Below are 18,666 nucleotides of genomic sequence, written 5' to 3' on the forward strand. Positions count from 1 at the left end.
TTGTATGCACGTTGGTTCAGAGCCCCTCGACATGGGTGTACGCAGGGCGCTTATGCCATGGCCGGCGGGTAACAGAGTAGCTGCGCTCTGTGTTGTAGGATACATAAGAATATACATATAATTCGAGTCCAAATACCGTATAAACTCGTGAAATCGGGTAGCTGAGTAAGCCCAAAGTCAATTATGCCATTTGACCAACAGTATGATGACTTATCTGTATAGTGTCTCTGGCCAACCGTCAAGCTTGAAATGGACCCATTAAGCTACCCAATTTCATGAGTTTATACGGTACAATGTGTTGGCGAGTTATCATTCTTAGTGAAAGAAAGCAATGCTCCTAGCCGTGTATAACTAAAATTCAACAGTAATTCTAAATATGATAAACTGGCCTAATAATCCAGTCTATTGTGCTCGACTGTCTTGGTGTTTCGGTGCACACATTAACTACAGACACTGAGAGTACCACTGGTTCTGCGCCTTGCAAGTATAGGGAGCCTCACACACCGTAGCTCCAGTCCAAGAAGCACCTCCACACTGTCCATATCTACCGACCTTGGGACCGTCAGTAACCGTAGGCTTGGGGGGAGTCGTTCCAGTAGTTGTTGGGCTTGGTGCTGTACCTTCACCGTTGACCGCGGCAGCATGCTCGTATACCAAAGGCTGAGCCTCGTCATCTTCGAGATAAATCGTGTTTCCGTCATCGTGGTTCTTTCCGTAAGAGTAGCCTGAGTATCCGAATTGCCAGTACAGGTCGCTCATCTCCAGGTCCAGGGAAGCCTTTTGCCACTTGCTAATAGTTGGTATCCGGGTCGACTTGTCAGTCCAGCCGTATTCCTCGTGAAGAACTGGCTTTCCGACAGCTTCACCAGCGGCGGCATGGTCCTTGATCCACTGGACAACCCAGTCCACGGTCTTGCTCCAGTACTGAGGGTATGAGTGGAAAGTGTTAAAGTCGATGTTGGGCAACTTGAGCTCAGCGTCGAAATCCGTTCCGTCGGCACCGTTGTAGGTCCAGTCGTCGGACTTGCGGTTGAAGCCACCTTCGCTTCCGGTGGTGACGAGATGGTCTGCGTCGAGGGACTTGATGTATGTGCTCATTTCGTCGACCCAGGATGTGATGGTCTTGGGAGTGCAGTCAGGTCCGCGGGGAAGGTTGCGAACACCGTCGGCGCCGCAGCGGGGCTCGTTGGCGATTTCCCAGGCCATGACGGCGGGAGAATCTTTGTAGCGGTTGACGACAGCCTTGATATAGTTTTTGAAGGCTTTCTTGATAGCGGGTAGGCGGTAGAACTGTCCTTAGTTAGCATTACGAATTTCCAAGACAATTGTTGAACTTGCATCATCGTGGTATCGACCGCCAAGATTGACAGTGTAAACGTCCATACCACCGTAATCAGCCCAGTTGTTGGTCAGAGCCAAAATAAGCTTCATGTTGGTCGCTTCAGCAGCCTCAACAACGACATCAAGCTTGCTCAGATCAATCTTGACAGTTCCATCAGCCTCGAACCACTGGAAAACAGTGTCCTCGGCACCAGTGTTGTACTGGGGCAGGCCACCCGACGAGAATGTCCTGTTGTTGTCATGGAAAGCCCAGGTACGGATAACCTTGAGACCAGCATCCTTGGCAGCTTCCAAGCCGAGTTTGACATCCTTGTAGTGGTCGGTTCCCCACTGCGAAAGTCAGTTTTTACTCACAACATTACTTGGTGTAGATCATACAATGTTGAAGGGGAGATAGTAGGCATTGCTTCCAGCAAAGAAGAAATCCTTTCCGTCAAGAGAGAATTTCGTGCCATCGGTGGTGACAAAACCAGCTGGGACGGCAAGTGCCGGCGAGCCAGCAAAGGCTGCTGCGATGATGGAGGAGAACTTCATGGCAAGACACAAGGATTGACGAGAGCTAAGAACGCGCTGATCAACTCAATATCAACGTGAAATCGTTGCATCTTTATAGTCATGAGGTTCTCGTGTATACTCTTGGCTAATTAGGTATCCCCTCATCTGCCCATGTTCGCCCGCTATAGTGCCATGAATTAAGCATGTCGGAGGCCAACATCCCGTCATGTCCGAATTGGGAATAATCCCCAGATCATCACGTATTCACCACTGCAATTCGTAATGAGGCGGAGCGTGGATTTGTCGATTAATTCAGTCTGGTCTTGCGGTTTGACGAAATACTTGCATTAGAGGTTATAATTGTGTGTGCCCGTATGAGGCAGCTCAGACAATTCCTTTCCTCTTTGAGACACCACAGTTGGTGTGATCGATGCTACTCGATGCATAATATTACGCCGTTAAGTTCCACCACTAATATTATAATGTAACCACACTATATGTCCCAGGCAGTCATGACTTTGCTTGTTTTCACATGCGTGTACAGACGGGTTGCTAAAGTATAGACGAAATTGTTAGTTCACTCTTAGGCCATATACACTAAGCGTGATCTAATATTTATATTAATGGGCTAGCTGTGAGGTCATCGGATGCACAATTGACAGTCCCCAATACGTGGCAGCTGATAAACCCGCTACCTGAGCTCCCCAGCGATTCTAGTCAAATTCTTCTGATCAATATAGTGGTCAACCCTGGCATTATGCAAATTGATTGGCGAAGTGAAAGGCGCCTCGAGAATCTCAAGAAGATTTACTTGATTGACCTTGGTCCATTTCCCGTCAACCTTCATAGATGGAAAACCCTTCACAATATTGTCAAACTTGACTGGACCATCGTTATCCTTGTGGATTACCTGCTCAGCGTTCATTACAACACTGTCGCGGACCTTGGTCCACAAATGGTCATGCCACTGCAAACAGTAAAAAGTGTGAATGACAGGAAACCACCGAATCCCTGCTCGGATTTGCCGTTCTGCCCATTGCTCGTTCATGTGGCTTAGGACAAATCCAACATTCGCAGCCATCTTGTTGTAGCTCTCCCACTCGTAAAGGTAGAGGTGAAATCTGACTTGAGGATCGCGCGATAGGATGTCTTCGGCACGTTCGTGGAGAAAATCGGCGAGGAAGCGGGACATGTCTTGGTAAATTTTCTCATAAGGCGATATGAGTACTAAATAAGATTAGCAAATTAGAATCAAGAGGGGAGGGTTATTGCTCACCGTAGTTTTGTTGTATTATGTTGCGTCGACGTTCGTCCCAAGGCTGCAGCAATGCCAACGCAATTCTGGGGTATAGGTTAGCCACCAAGCTTCGATACATGTGCCTGATTTTGCGGGACTGACGAGTAAAGGCACGAGTACTGCAACAAGAAATGTTAGTCTTGTATCTGGTAGGTAACTGTGTTTATGGCAACGAACCCAGTTCTTTGCCATCTGTGGCTCGGGGTTGTGATGGATGTGAGTGAGACCTCGACGAAGATCCTCATACAATGACGGGCCTTGGTGATCTATGGGCCCTGCTGGTGCAAGAGGTCGCTGCTGTTGATTCATTTTTCTGAGATGTATTGTAAAAATTGACTTGTATGAACATAAGAGACAAAATTCTTAGGGTAGCTTATGCCACTTAGACCATGCCTTTAGACTTGCTTAGAATTAGGATGCACTTTCCGCCTAAACGTTGCCGATTTCACTGGTGGTAGTTGCACGAAGTAGAAGAAGATTGGAAAATATGACGTGTGTTTATGATGCATGTGATGTAGAGTTTAGTGATGGATGAGCCTTGTGGCCTTGTGGAAATGTCTTTTTACTTGCTGTTGAACTTTGGTTATACTCGTTGGTCCGACGAGAGAAGTGACCAACGAGTACAGGTAGTCTCCTTGCTCTTGCTTTGATACATACAAGCAGCCATTGATCAGTATATATATCTTTCACTTGTCAGTTGTGCCCAGCTTCCCCTGTAGATTTCTATGACAGACAGTGATCACAGATACTGCATGACAATGAACAGCCTGTCGGGTGATGGAGCTGCCAGAGTGTATCTATATTGACATCCCTCCAATGATGAGTCTTGGAAATAGTGGCGCCTCAACAATCCTGGGGACCGGAAACATAATTGATCCATTAGGTTAGTGGCACTCGGCAGTACCCTTGCGCCTGAAGACGTGCCCGCGGCGAGCAAGAGCAAGCAAAAATCAGGGCCTTCTTTACAGTGGAGAGCAGTGGAGGCTAAGCAAAACCAATCTTAAAATCTGTGGGCGATCCGCAGTCACAGAACCTGAGAACCCCGCTGGACCAAAACACTGCAGCTCAAGCGGCTACCAAGGGACCTGTAGGAAAGGGTTTGCTGGAGCTGTCTAACGCAAGACGGTTAGGAGTGCATCTCATCATCCGCCACCGCTAGACCGGAAACCGCATCGAGTGCAACGTTAAGGGAGCAGTTGCAGTCGCAGCAGAGACAAGGACATGAAAAATCAGATTTCTCAATTCGCATTGGATGACGCGGTCTTTTCGAGTCTGGAAAAGAGAGGGGCGGAGCCGCGGAGGGAATGCACAAAGGCAAAAGGCAATGCAAAAATTGGAAAGTGCAGCTGGTGCTAGCTAACTTTTCACCCATGCGACAAAGAGGGGTAAACAGTAAACTTTTTAGTGCCCTCTCTCTGCAGGACCTGAGGACCTACAATCGAATCAGTACCTGCCGTTGCCCGCTCTCTTCTTGCTCTCAGTGAATCATCTCCTCTGCTCTCCCCTCCCTCTTTTACTTTTTTCCATTATTCTGCCGCCTGCCACCTGCCTGCACCTGCACCTGCCTTGTTCGTATTTAACTTGCGACACGTTGACAGACCATTTCCTCCTCCTACATCTACAAAACCCCCCTCCCCCTCCATGAATTTTCTACGACGCTTCACTCCGCTTCGATCATTCTCTCGAACATTCACAACAACACGCGCCATCATGTCTAAGCTTTACGTTGGGTATGTTTTCTTCCTGCTTGCTATTGCCCTGCCCTGCCCTGCCATCCATTCCCCTCTGCCTCTATGCGTCCCTCTCTCTCTCTCTCCCTCCCTGTCGCCGCCAAAGTGAGGGGTAATCATGCTGACTTGAATTCTCTGCAGAAACCTGTCCTGGAACACCACCGATGAGACTCTCCGCCAGACCTTCAGCGAGTTCGGCGAGGTCACCGACTCTGTACGACCACCTACATACCCCTCAAAATTGTCAAATGCTAAGACTCATCCAACAGATCATCATGCGCGACCGTGATACCGGCCGTGCCCGTGGTTTCGGTTTCGTTACCTTCAGCACCGAGGAGCAGGCTACCGCTGCTGTCGATGCCCTGAACGAGCAGGAGTATGTTCATGTTCCTTTCCCCTCTACAATCTCCTGCATTCAATCGCTAACCATGTCTTCCCTCCAGGCTTGACGGTCGTCGCATCCGTGTCAACGTCGCCAACGCCCGTCCTGCCGGCGGTAACGGCGGCGGCTTCGGTGGTGGCCGAGGTGGCGGCTACGGTGGTGGCCGAGGTGGTTACGGTGGCGGTGACCGCAGCTACGGTGGTGGTGACCGCAGCTACGGCGGTGGTGACCGTGGTGGTTACTAAGAGACTTGACTTGGCTTTTGACTTCTTCACTTGACTTCCGGATCACCAGACGCGGGTTGACATGTATCGTCGACCCCAAACGAAAAAATAATGAATGGATGATGGGTTTGGCCGCTAAAAACCCAGTCGCTTGAGATTGACGGTGGAGAGGGACTTTTCAAAGATACCATAAGACAACAGACAGAACTCTGAACTTTTTCTCATCATCACTGACCACATGGGTGATGGCTCATGCTACTTTTCTTTTTCTTTTCTTTTACCAACAGTCGGATGCGCAAAGGATGGGCGATGTATTCTCGTGTCGCTGTCATACCTGAGCTGATGCTCCCCATCAACACTCGATGCTTCTCCCACCTGCGACGCTACACAACATCCCGACCATGCTTCACACTGGCGCTCAATTGACTCTTGACCGATTTATTTCAGCGACACCGACCGTTGCTCACCCAACCTAGCCGCCCTAGACTTTTTGTTGGCAAGCAGTCGCCGTTTGCTTTTTGTATCCATTGTCGCCATCTTTTTTCTCTAGCCGAATGCCTGTCGGCCTGGACTAGCTCTGATGTTTCTTTTCACCTTTCATAGCATTGGTGTCCACGACCAAGTTTGATCTTTTTGTGCGCAGCCTCACCGCGCTGTTCTGAACTGTTACTGTATTATCGCCTCACCCTCTCTCCCAATTGCTGTTTGGCAACGGTCTATGCCAATTGCAAGGACCTGTTTGCGGCTGCGAGCCGAAAGCAGCAAACATGCTAGCAAACGACCGCAAAACGTATCACAACATCTGCCCAAGCCTCGAGTCATCGCCAAATCGATTACATGGATTGTTCCACAAGGGGAGAAAAACTTTCAGCCTTGCACTTGTCAGAGATTTCATGCCATAGTGGCAATCGTGCCAAATGGTATCGAGTACCAAAGAACGCTAACAATTTGTCAAGGGCTATGTTCCTGTTAATTCACGTCGGGGGAAGATGCCAGGACCGGCACATGGCTACGATCGGGTTTGATGTACCTGATCTTTGTTCACGATGGGCAAGCTCTGTCGCATTGAGTTCTGGGGCTTTGTTCGTTTTTCCAAGGTCTTCTTGTATCGTACGCTTGACCAGAGCGGTTGCGTGTCGCTGAATCCGGTGGCAATGGCAGATTTTACCAGCAATGGCTATCATCACACATTCTCTTCACCTGGCATTGATGATTCTATGCGCGCCTGGGTCGCTGGATGCAATACTAGTGTGCTGATCATAGATGGCACGACGGATCCCCCAACGTTGTTGCGTCTCCGGCAGCCCAAGAGAACATACGATCCGTCTAGGAACGAATGACTCTGTGTTTATGAAGAGTCGATGCCTAACACTTTGGCATGGAATAGTGCTGTACTCGAGCCTCACGTAATCATGTTTGTGACAACTGTCACTTGATCATTCTCGGTGTCTGGAATGGATTAATAATTTGATCTGTCAAGTCGGCGTTTAAAAGGCCTCGGCGTCTTCGCATGACTTATATATCACGAGAAACAGCGAACGCATCATTCAACTACCATCATCCGACCCTGGCATTTGGTGGTTGGTACAATATTAAACAAAATATTGCCTTCGATTTGACCCCAGCATAAATTCAGAGCTCTCTCGGTCAACTCAGCCACATCTACGTTCCCAACATGGACCAACCCACCATCCCAATCCTCACAATTTCACTCTCCCGCCACCTTCACGGCCGCGATATCAACGAAGAACTGAAAGAAGAGTGGTCCAAAGCCAAAGTTTCCAGCACGACAGCTTCAAGGTTCACCAATGTCGGGTTTGATCTAAACGCTGATGGTTCCAATCTCGGAGTTCTCAAGACAAAACTCGAGGAGCGTGAATGGAGTGGTGTTATAATTGGTTGGTGCACACGGGGAAACATCGAGTTCACTGAGCTCTTCGAGTCTGTCGTGGCTGTTTGTGTGGATTATGCTTTACTGAGGAAGCAGGGCAATACTTCTTTGAAGGAACCCAAGCTTATCTTTTGTCGAGGACCTCAGGATCTTATCAACGCTACGCTACGAAATTTTCCCTCGGACAATTGAGGCAAATGTCTGTGTTGAGGAGGGTGGGGTTAGCCATGGCTTGCTTTCATAGGAGTATAGCAGAACTACGTACAGTGTTATCGGTGTGGCATACTCTAAATTGAACTGATCTTAGCTTACGGTGGCATCTTGTGTAAACACGTCACATCTTTGTTTACTCGTGATTTGTTAGAGATACAGGAAGAGGCATGATGGCAAATATTCTCTTTGCCACACTCGATCATGGCTTGCCAACAGAACTTGGACGACAGCTCAACTTTCCAACCAAGCTCTCATCTGAACTATCGCATCCGGGGGTCCCAAGAAGTGTGGAGAGTCGGCGGGGGGCCACAAGTAATAAGTTTAGACTCTATTCATTTAAAAGCAACATGACTCTATACGGTGACTGACTCATCCCTGCTTGATGTACTCAACAAGCTTGGGTCGAGCCTCAAAAGCAGCCTTGAACTTGACGAGCGACTCTGGCAAGTTCTCCTATGAAGATACTATTAGCTACATATCCCAAACTTGTTCAAAAATGTTTACATACCGGGATAGTCTTCGTTCGAGTATCGTTATCTATAGAGACATAAACGAGAAAGTCGGTGTAGCTGATCTCGTTGCCCAAAAGATAAGGACCCTCACGATCAGCGTAGTACTTGCCGATGAGATCGTAGTACTGAGGAGCAGCAGTATCCTTGTACTCTGCTCGAGGCCCCTCTTTGAGGTTTCTGACCCATTGAGCCTGGATATCAGATTAGCATGGTTCTCAGAGGTGGACGGCAAACATACCCTCCAATCGACGTAGATATCTGATACCAAGTCCGTCAAATACTTGTCCTCGTTGCTCTGGCCTTCATATCGGCCAAGATCACGGGAAAGGTAACGCAGGATTGGGATATGCTGCATTGCACAAGTCAGTACGGCACTTAGATATCGGGGATAGAACTCACGCCAGTCATAGCATGGCCCTTGTACTCAAGACAAGGAACTTGGCCATTTCTAGTAATACCTTGCTTGATCAACTTCTCCTTTGTCTCAGGCCAAGTATTATCTCTCGCGTAAAGACGTTCCTCAAAGTCAATACCCGCATCCTTCATAAACAGCCTATAAAATCACGAATGAATCTTAACCTTATCATATCTGATGAGGCGTTCACTTACTTGATAGGTTCACCACGGCCAAGCTTGCCAATGGCGAGGTAATGGTATACGACAGAGTCTGACATGATTCTATTTGAAGTTTCGAGATGTATTGTGTGTAGAAAAGAGCGCAACTGTTGTAGAAGGTGTTGTTCAAGTTATTATACTGCGGGGCTTCTTGATGGCATGAGTCGGTCTGTCGAAGTTCCGTGCTCCACGGTAGTTCCAGTTTCCGCGGAATTACTAACCATCGGCTGAGAAGTCGGCTGGAGGTGGGATATCGTCAGGATCCACTCCATTGGGAGCACGGCAATTCACAGAATATTACTTAAGTCTCTATATGGTCTTTTTGTTTGAAAGATCCTAGCTGAATAGTTTCTCTACTTTCTTATTGTGAACTGAGGAAAGTAGTAATAGGTGGTAGATTCATAAATTGTCTCTTCAAATATGGCTTCTCACCATCTTTCTTTGTTTCCTGCCTAGAGTATCGACAATGCCTTCTTCTGGCTCCTATATGCCCATACTCAAGAGTCCCATGCAGTTCCCAAATCAGTCAAAGTTTTTTGAACCTCCCTGACTATTTCTTTCCTTCGCGCTCTAACCTCAGGTATACCGGCAGTGTCAATAGCATCTAGCTTGAGTAAGACATGGTTTAGAATATCTTCAGACAGCTTTCGGCTGTCCTTCTTTCCTCCTTTCTTGGTTTTCGAAGGTGGTGACCTGAGAAAGTCAGAGCATAGTGGCACCCACTTGTTCAAGTACTCTTCATAGAGGTCTTCTAATTCCTTCATTGGGCCACTGATAGGTTTGGTCGCAACTAGTGGCTCTGGATGGCTTTCCTCTTTTGTTTGTCCATAAGGAACATTCAGATCTTCGAACGAAGCATAAGTATGCGGTCCAGAAGTGTTTTCTTCTATTTGCGCATCATCGTCAGTCGGTAGTGATGGGAGGGCGAATAGTGCGAGCTGCTCTTGATGTCTGCCAACATGGCGTTGGTAATCTTTCATGGAAGAAAGATTCTCTTGGCACAAGGGACAGATTGAACCTTCCTTCTCGTTCATTGGCCTTGCGTTCAGATCTATCATGGTGTCGAGTTGACTTGTAGGAAACGTCTTGGGATGGGTTTTGTTGATATGATCTTTGCATTGCGACCTGACTCGAAAGGTCATTCCACAGGAGCATGGACAGTTATATGCTTTCCGATGGTTCTGCATTTCATGTAACATCCACTCATACCGTCGCGTGAATTCCATCCCGGGTGCTGTGCAGTCTTCCCAAAGGCAGACATAAGGCCGGAGGTCGGCAAGAACGTGTCGTCTATACATTTGATGTTAGCTACTGCTCGGGTCAATAGCCATTCCAGAGCGTCCGTTACTTACTTCCATGAGTCTATGCTGCTGGCCGTTATCATCATATAACAGAACGGGCACTCAAAGGGACCATCCTCGGCTTCTTTTGGCAGTGGCGGAACACTGAGCTTATCTGAATCCGCTCTAGAAGATGCGAACGAGGTTTGCGTGAGACCAGAATTGGAAGCCCCATCTTCGTCCATCGCGTCAAGATTAAAGCCAGCGGCTTTCGCGTGTAGGGGAAGAGAGCTCGCAACGGTACTCTCTGCACCATCCTCTTCTACCGAGTCAAGGCCCTGTTTGAGCTTCAAGTGATGGCTCTCACGATACTTGAAGTATTCTCTCCTCCGCGATATGGCCTTTCCCAATCTATCAGCAAGGAATGGTTCGATCTCGCCAAACTTATTTTTGACGTGCTGGATGTCAAAAGGTTCGTAATGTGAGGCTTCGCTGGAACTAAATGACATGAAACGATCGTGTGGAGCTGGATTTCTGATGGCGACGCTCAGTCGCAGCAGACAATTGACGACGTCTGAAACATTTTGTGCGATTTGTGCCACCTCCGTCCCAGGCATGTCACCAAACTCAGAATCGGACTCAGACTCAGTATCTTGTGGAAACTCCTCGTCATCTTCGACGCGATCCCAGGGAATCCTTTCACCAGACACGATGAGGAAAGCGTCTCCCAAGAGCTCCGATAATTCGTCGAGTAGAGACATTACTTGCTTCTGTAAATGAGACGCATCTCTTAGACGGTACTGGAGCGATCGTCGTCCCTCGCTGTGCGCCCCCATGTTCCCAGACCAAATTTTGAAGCGAGTTTCTTCCTCGCGGATCTCAAGTGCAGCATTGCGGTCGGCGGTACTGGCTTCTAAGAGATCCGCCTTTCGTATAACCTCGAAGTCATTGAGGCAATTTCGTACAGAGTCTGCAATGCTTTCTTCTCTCATTTTGTTGTGCAGTCAGATTTCATGGTAGTAGATTATTCCAATGATGCGACATGGAGGAGAGACCCTGCTTACCCAGTCAGCTCTAGGCATGTATAGACATATTGTCATGGGTCTATTGGCTGTGTTGCGGCATTTTAGACGTATCCATGCAGCTGATACAAGCTGACTGACAATCCACATCAATCATACCCCGCTCTCACCTGGTATTTCTCAGCCTCATCAACATCAATCTCCATCGTTTCTTACTTCAGTAAGCATTGAGCCATGTCTGGCTTCGAAGTAGCGGGGATAGTTCTCGGAGGCATCCCTTTAGTAATCTCGGCTCTGGAACATTATAAGAACGGTATTTCATTGATACAGAGATACAGAAGATACGAGAGGGAGTTACAAAGACTCATCAGAAATCTTGAAACTGAACAAGTCAAGCTACAAAATGTCTGCGAGAAGCTACTTGACGGTATCGTTTCACCCTCACTCATCGACAAGATGGTAGAGAATCCAGGAGGCGAATTGTGGAGCAAACAAGAAACTCAAAAGGCAATCCGGACCAGACTTTGGAAGTCGTGGGACGTTTTTGAACGGACTTTGAGAGACATCCAGACAGCCACAGATGAGATGTATGATAAACTTGGGCATGGGAGCGAGGTGCGTGACTAAATTGTGGTGCTATAACAATTCTAACAGTGCCTCAGACATCATGGTCAGATATGACACTCGCAGCAAAGGAGCTCAAACGTGTAGCATTTGCACTGAGCCGATCAGCATACTCTGAGCATTTAGCAACCATCAGAGACGGTATAACGAATTTGGAATCACTAGCGACTATGAACATTGAACTAGAACCCAAGAGGCGAGTGAGATCTCGTGTCAAACTTCTCAATGTCCTTCGCACTGTTGTTGCCAGTATTTACCGAGCTGTCGAGTCAAATCTCAAGTGTAGCCGTGAGCATTCTGTATCTATGAGATTATCGGGAGGTATCGACCAACCAGGCTATATCGACGAGGATGAGATTATTCGGCATCATCAAACCGATCTATTGCTCTCCCACAATCAATTGGAAAATACATCCCGGTTACTCGGGGTCCACAGACATGAATGGGAGGGTTGGCTACTAAGAGTAGTCCCGAACTTGCAAAGGACAGCTCAGATATCTCTTCCTCCAGCCATGCCAGCCTCGCCTAAGCCCAAACGAGGGCAGGAGGGCAGGTCTGTCCGGTTTTCAATGTCTCGTTTCTCATCAACAACTACTGTGACTGAGAAAGATACATCCTCAATCACCAGCCAAATGTCGTCTGTGTCTATAGAGACAAAAACACCCACATCAGACATGCAACCATGTCTCGATATCTGCAGTGGAGCTAAATCGACCATTAAGCCCACATGCTTAGGGGAGATCACGGATCATTCAGTGGGACAAACAAAGACATATAACATTTATAGCTCTGCTGTGCTTGCTTCGGAAACACAGTGTTCGACAATCTCTCTTTACGAGGTACTTCACAACGAGGATGGGTGCTATTTTTTCTCATACAGGCAGAGGCTGCAGCTCGCAGTTTTTATCGCAACAAGCGTCCTTCACTTGTACAGAACGCCATGGATGCTCGAGCTACCTCGAAGCAAAAACATTATTTTTGTCAAGACACACGACGATGTCATTGACTACAGCAGGGCCTTTCTCAAAGCTGAGCCAATAGGTCCAAATGAAGGGGGTTGGAACACGATGTTCCCAACACCCAAATTATTGCCTATTGGAGTTTTACTCGTCGAGTTGATCAAAGGGCAGAGAATTGAGTCACTCCGATCAGAAAATGAAGTGCTCAACGATGAGCTCAGTGCTTTGTCGGATTTTATAACTACACAGCGCCTTGTCGATGAAATATGTCAGGCCAGCTCTACTTACGGAAGCGCAGTCAGACGATGCTTGGATGTTGGGTTCAAAGCACAGGCGTGCGATGTGCAAAATGAAGATTTCCAACACAACTTTTATTCTGGTATTGTTGCGTTGTTGGAAGAAGATTTAAATAATCTGTAGGAGTATACCAGTACAAAATACAATATTGTATCTACTTTCTAGTTTAACGTTCAATGCAGTTGCCTGAGTTGACGTTGTTCAAGAATACATGAGCGTGAATCCATAGGAGAATAGAAGATTGCGAAAGCATGACAAACTATTTGTGCCACTTGGTCCATAGCTGGATATGTACAAAACCAAGGTTGGGGATCTCGATGACTGTTGTGTAACATGCAACAGGCTTGGAGAAGGCTGACCCAGTCAATCAGGCAGAAACTCCGCAATAAGGTCAAACACGTGACCACCTGCGAGGGATCCATGCGGTGCTGCCTAAGAGAGCCATGAGATAACTCAAAATGACGATTTCATATAAAAAGACAAAGGGCATATTAATATCACGACGCCTTCCATTCTCATTAGACTCAATTCATTCATTCATTCATTCATTATCATCACCTCAAATCTGTTGATACCCAACAGCCAATTCCTCAGTCCCAACCTCATCATGTCAACTCCAACCACTGAAGAGCCCTTTACCATCTTTCATAAATTCCCCCCAGAAGTCCAACTCGAGATTCTCAGACAATGCTCCGAAGGTGATCTTGTCTGCCTCTCATTAACATGTCGCGATATGCATTACCTTGCGAAACCTCTCCTCTCCGAAAAACCAGATCTCTCCAAAGTCGATCAACTTGGATCTACACCAGACATGCCCCAAGACTGCATGGACTCCGACTATCAATGTAGGAACGGTACCAAAGGCTGCAAAGGCGTCAGGGGGAAAATCGTGGCATATGATCCTGATACTCATCGCAACAGACGGCACTACTACAAGAAGAGATATGCTGCTTGCTACGAATGCCGAGCCTATCCGCCTGAACACCCTGTTTGTCAAGTCGCAGGGTGCAAGAAACACTGTGCATGTATTTCATGCCCTCTCTTCGTGCGATTGCGCGACTGGATGGGGAGTAGAAAGTATTGTCGTACGTGCAATAAGTTTACCACTCGGAGAAAGAGCAACAATAGAAGATGTAAGTTGACCTCCGACTCTTTGAGGGCTGATATTAATTAAGTCGCTAGGTTTGCATGGAAGGAAAAAGGTCAGAAAAACTCCAAATAACCATTGGACTACGAGAAAAGGCTTGTCATATGGATATCGATGGTGGCGAAGATGGGGGACGCACAACGTTGATAACGAGGCATATCAACCAGATGCCAAGCCGAGGATAAACGCAAGGGTTGTATAAGCGAGTTAGATGATGGAGCTATTCGGAACAGTACGCCGTTCTATGATGATTTCTTCCCAGGCGCTATGTGCGCTGTTATTTATCATAGTTCATATAGAGATGGAGCAGGAAGGGTAAATATATCCAATAAAAATAATGCCGTCAAAAGCTGACGAAGACTCGAATAAAAATTGTCAGGACAGTATGTCTCCTTGGAGTAGCGGTCAATAGCGAGGTTGGTGTGTTGAGAGTCGTAAGTCAAAGCTAAGCAGAATAAACGAACGACATTTACCAACAAAGGTGGAGAAGCAATTTGAGTAAGGCTTAATGTGGAAGTGCTTGACGTTCAACAGAAGGACTAGGAGGACTTCTACCATGTTCTGTAGTGGAGCAAGTCCTGGGGCCCACGCGTCCTCACATCGACTGCCCTCTCGACTCTGTAGTGCTTGTCAACCAAGAGAGGCATGGAGTTGTCCTACTCACGTTGCACTAGAATATTCCTAAAGCATTAACTCAACCTTGTTTGGTATTAGCACTACTAATTTATTGCCCTTTCCAAGTTAGCGGGTAAACCGACTGGTTGGGATGAATTCCAGGTTTGGTGTCAGACCTGTCATATCAAACTCTAATCTAGTACTAACAACCCCTAATAGAGGATTATCTCTACAACTGGTAATTTTCCATGAATCGGCATCCGAACTTGCCGTTTAAAGTTTTCAGTTATAGTCGTGGCATTATGACACGAAACATGCCAAGCATGTTTCTATTGTATGCTGAATTTCACATATAAAAGACGTTAACCGTCACTACGATACTCATTCTCAACAAGTTATATCCCAATATCTTTATCATACACAGCCTTAATCTTCTCCAAAAATGCAGTTCCAACTCACCACTCTCTTCGTTCTGCTCGCTGCTGGCTTCCACGCAGTTGAAGCCAACAGGTGCCTTTACAACCCACCTCGCATGTGCTCCGAGGGTTGCCCCAACGGAGGCTGCACTGTTGCCAACAGCCCCAACGATGTATGCTACTATGACTGCTAAGCTATCTGTAAGTATAACCTCTCTCTATCCGTGTTTCACATACTAACAAGATGTTCCCCAGGCTTGAACAGTTGCATTTACTCACGCTTTCTGTAACTCAAAATCGACTTTCGGAGTCACCTTTTTTGCCGCTGTCTTGATCTTCATGGGCGTTATGTTCACAAATGTTTTGAGCCAAACATAGACATTCGTTTGAGGAGCTGTTAGGGGCGGGTTGGCTATAGAATTAACCGGAAGACACGGGTTAAGGGTGGCATGGCCAGGGATGTGAATATGGTCAGATGATCTTAATTAGCACTACCTTCCTGATATGCTATTTAATTCGAACGAATTCCTATCAATCAGAACAAACGAGAAGCGACCAAGCGAGCCACCTATACTCTGGCGTTTGCAAGGGTCTCAGGCATCAAGATTCCCACCCTTTTACAAGATATATTTCCTGTCGCGTCGTTTCTTTCAAGTTAAACAAATGACTTGCTCATGACAGTATTACCCCATGAGCTTAACATCTCGACAAGATATATCTCCTCTGGCCATCTTTTCGCTGGGTTTGTGGCCCAGTCGCGTAATCTATCCCATGATCGATCGCTTTTTTTCAAGATCACATGGCCTTTCAACTAGATTTACTTCAGTCGTGACCCTACCGAGATTTTGTCGAAGCTCTGTGATGTTTCAGCAACTTGCACCGTTTCGTCACACAATCCCTACGAACTTTTCTCCGATATCACCAGCGGACTGAATACACCTCGCTATAAATATTGCCAAGTTGGATCATTTGTATGACAACTACGGTATGTTGAAGATCTTCCTTGCGTGTGTTGCTAACTTTGTTCTAGTGAGAATGATTCAACAAAGATTGAGATCACTTCATTTCTACAGAGTGATCCTACTAAGAAGAAAGGCCTCGGCTCATGAATTCACAGGGAAGAAGTTCTTTTCAACATCAGATATCTCTGGAAGGGTCAATTGCCGCGACGAGATCTAAGGGACCACCACGGGTATTGGAAAGATCATGTGTGGAAGAAGGGACAGCGGTGAAAGAATATTGTTCGACCTTACGCGCAGCAATGCAAATATCGCCAAAAATGCCAAGTCACTATTCGACAAAAACCTTGATAGGTTCACAAGGCTTGTGACCATCAGACATTGGACTAGCGGAACGGGCAAAGCCGAGCACAAGCCATCATAACAACCATTCGCCATTGAGAGAGCTTGAACTCCTCGAACAGCCCTCCAACCAGAAGTAAATGCTGTATACGGCTTCTCTTCTCTTCTTCGCAGCCCAAGACTTTGGAACCAAACCCATAAGGCGAGCCTACTAATTACATGGTCTCCAACGTTACGGCTGGACTTAACTTAACTTCTTTACAATGTCTGATCTTGTACCCATGACCTCAGTCGTCGCGGACGAATACTCAGACAGTCAAGAGACTCTATGAAATGCGATGTTTTGCACTTCCTCATCAAGCAAACCTGGTAAGGTTCCTGATAGTTCTTCGCTCTTGCCATTGTCCAGCTGACTTGAACTGCAACTCATAGGACAATTTGCCTTGTGTGAGGCCTGTCCGACCTTGATGGGAGGCTTGAAAGCATAACACAATTGTTGGGTCCTTTCGGCGATGGAAAGAATGTGCTCACCAATTGGGGATATTTTCTTAATATCAAGTGGCTCGGTGGCATTGATCCTACTATGTACATGAAAAGGTTATACTGATGCTTGCTTGCTTGAAACGACGACAGTTGGTCTTTGGCCGAAACATGAATAGTATGACAATCAGCGCAGCGGGGATGTCACCTTTTGTAAAGGCGGTATGGCAGATGTGGACAAGCTCGCATCGAACAATAACGATTTTTCCAATGTGAACATCAACGAGATTGGGGAGTTGATCACCAGTTCCCAATTCAACACCTGTGGCATTGAACTTTTCTGTCAGCATCAACTGGCCCTCTTCGAGGTGATCAAGAAGCTGATTGATAAAGCTGTCACTGTCATCAACCGTGATTACTAGGTAAACTAGAAAAAGTGACGTGGTGGCTGGACAGTGTGTGAAGCCTGAGACCGGACCTGACATTAACCTATCCATTTGCTTAGAGAAGTTCGAGATAGAAGAATCGGAGTTGTCATGACAAAATGACAGGGCTACAAAGATCAACTCATTTATCTCTCGTGAGCGACTACTCGTTACCAAGCTCCATCATATAGTGACATGTCATTCCCGGAGTGTCTGTCCCTGGCCTATAGCTTAGTAGCGACCACAACGCAACGCTTACTATAATACACACGGTAAATCAGTGACGCGACCGAGCGGATGCTATGCAGAATGTCGATAGCGCACATCAATAATAGGATCATGTATTAATCCAGACACATGATACTTCATTTCCATGTCATGTTCTTCATTCAGGTACTCTATTTACTTCTCAAAAGTTGTTGATAATAAACTGCCGTAGGGTAAGTGTCACGATACTACGTCATGGAGGCTTATCAATACCGAGTCAGGGGCTGGTCAGGGCGTTGAAAATCTCGACAAAGATCAGCAAATTATCTCCGGGAGGCCTGGGGAATTCTTTTTCAGGAACCAGCACATGACATTATTAAGATGGCCAAGAACAAGCGAATGTCACCGTTAATATTTGAAAATGGAAAGACAGGATGAAGATCGATTGAAGTACCTAGTTTAGATCTGGAAGGGCATGGGAATGTTGTAGTGGATATAAATAGAAGGTAAAAAAGGGGAGATGCTTTCTTGCTTTCTTGCTTTCTCGTTCCAGACTTTTTAAAATAACAGCCCAGCCCAGTCATCAGCCCTTGCTCAGTGGAGACGGGGACTAGGCGATTAGCGGAAAATTAGTTGGGACCGATTTTAGGTATACGAGGTTTTGGGAGAGTCGGAGAGAGAGGGACAGCGGAACTTTGGTTGTATTGGACAGGATAGCCCCGGTCCAGTCGCGTGGAGACGTGTCATCCTTTTAATAGACGTTGCCAAGTGTGCAGGTTGTAAGCTGAGTGTCTTGTTTGGGGTTAACTGCCGAATATAAAAGGAGGTTTGGCAATAGAGGTCACGAGAACATTGAAGCAAAGACTCATTGATCAACGGTTTGTTTACATCAGAATACCGTATTTCTAAAAGTGTCTCTACCCTAGCTCGACTGCCGAGTCCAAGCGAGAAATGAATTGGGATGAAGGAAGCCGGCCGGGATAAAAAAGGCCAGAGAGGAACGGGCCACTTAAGCCTCAAGGCGTCAATGTAACGGTCTGGCCGAATCTTACCATGGACCGAGCCACTGACTCTCACTCTCTACAGCAGCCAGCAAAAAGTAAAAAAGCAAAAACAAAAACAAACCAATGGCCCCAAGCGCTAGACGAAACCCGGCGCTTCCGACGAGCGCCAACTCTGCGGAAAGGCGATAA

At 46.9% G+C, this 18,666-nt stretch overlaps 8 protein-coding genes across 8 annotated transcripts; 4 read left to right on the plus strand and 4 right to left on the minus strand.

The window, feature by feature from the left end:
• Window positions 1-444: 444 nt before the first annotated feature.
• On the minus strand, window positions 445-1,875 carry FGSG_11066 (uncharacterized protein; the record flags this gene model as incomplete). The annotated part of the gene is made up of 3 exons (XM_011326991.1): window positions 445-1,290; window positions 1,324-1,671; window positions 1,720-1,875. 3 exons carry the CDS (start codon window positions 1,873-1,875, stop codon window positions 445-447), a joined length of 1,350 nt encoding a protein of 449 aa, XP_011325293.1.
• A 652-nt stretch (window positions 1,876-2,527) lies between these two features.
• On the minus strand, window positions 2,528-3,028 carry FGSG_11065 (uncharacterized protein; the record flags this gene model as incomplete). Its single annotated transcript, XM_011326992.1, has 1 exon — window positions 2,528-3,028. One exon carries the CDS (start codon window positions 3,026-3,028, stop codon window positions 2,528-2,530), a length of 501 nt encoding a protein of 166 aa, XP_011325294.1.
• A 1,608-nt stretch (window positions 3,029-4,636) lies between these two features.
• On the plus strand, window positions 4,637-5,860 carry FGSG_11064 (uncharacterized protein). The gene is made up of 4 exons (XM_011326993.1): window positions 4,637-4,863; window positions 5,005-5,077; window positions 5,133-5,239; window positions 5,307-5,860. Exons 1-4 carry the CDS (start codon window positions 4,844-4,846, stop codon window positions 5,488-5,490), a joined length of 384 nt encoding a protein of 127 aa, XP_011325295.1. The 5' UTR covers window positions 4,637-4,843; the 3' UTR covers window positions 5,491-5,860.
• A 1,284-nt stretch (window positions 5,861-7,144) lies between these two features.
• On the plus strand, window positions 7,145-7,552 carry FGSG_11063 (uncharacterized protein; the record flags this gene model as incomplete). Its single annotated transcript, XM_011326994.1, has 1 exon — window positions 7,145-7,552. One exon carries the CDS (start codon window positions 7,145-7,147, stop codon window positions 7,550-7,552), a length of 408 nt encoding a protein of 135 aa, XP_011325296.1.
• A 390-nt stretch (window positions 7,553-7,942) lies between these two features.
• On the minus strand, window positions 7,943-8,759 carry FGSG_11062 (uncharacterized protein; the record flags this gene model as incomplete). The annotated part of the gene is made up of 5 exons (XM_011326995.1): window positions 7,943-8,026; window positions 8,082-8,276; window positions 8,324-8,434; window positions 8,485-8,638; window positions 8,695-8,759. 5 exons carry the CDS (start codon window positions 8,757-8,759, stop codon window positions 7,943-7,945), a joined length of 609 nt encoding a protein of 202 aa, XP_011325297.1.
• A 438-nt stretch (window positions 8,760-9,197) lies between these two features.
• FGSG_11061 (uncharacterized protein) lies at window positions 9,198-10,972 on the minus strand (the record flags this gene model as incomplete). Its single annotated transcript, XM_011326996.1, has 2 exons — window positions 9,198-9,990; window positions 10,053-10,972. The coding sequence occupies 2 exons, from the start codon at window positions 10,970-10,972 to the stop codon at window positions 9,198-9,200; spliced, it is 1,713 nt and encodes a 570-aa protein (XP_011325298.1).
• A 264-nt stretch (window positions 10,973-11,236) lies between these two features.
• Window positions 11,237-13,005, plus strand: FGSG_11060 (uncharacterized protein; the record flags this gene model as incomplete). The annotated part of the gene is made up of 2 exons (XM_011326997.1): window positions 11,237-11,617; window positions 11,665-13,005. 2 exons carry the CDS (start codon window positions 11,237-11,239, stop codon window positions 13,003-13,005), a joined length of 1,722 nt encoding a protein of 573 aa, XP_011325299.1.
• A 484-nt stretch (window positions 13,006-13,489) lies between these two features.
• FGSG_11059 (uncharacterized protein) lies at window positions 13,490-14,214 on the plus strand (the record flags this gene model as incomplete). The annotated part of the gene is made up of 3 exons (XM_011326998.1): window positions 13,490-13,727; window positions 13,804-13,967; window positions 14,065-14,214. The coding sequence occupies 3 exons, from the start codon at window positions 13,490-13,492 to the stop codon at window positions 14,212-14,214; spliced, it is 552 nt and encodes a 183-aa protein (XP_011325300.1).
• Between the last annotated feature and the right edge of the window lie 4,452 nt (window positions 14,215-18,666).

Source organism: Fusarium graminearum, chromosome 3 (assembly GCF_000240135.3).
Source record: "Fusarium graminearum PH-1 chromosome 3, whole genome shotgun sequence".
In the NCBI taxonomy this organism is placed as follows: domain Eukaryota; kingdom Fungi; phylum Ascomycota; class Sordariomycetes; order Hypocreales; family Nectriaceae; genus Fusarium; species Fusarium graminearum.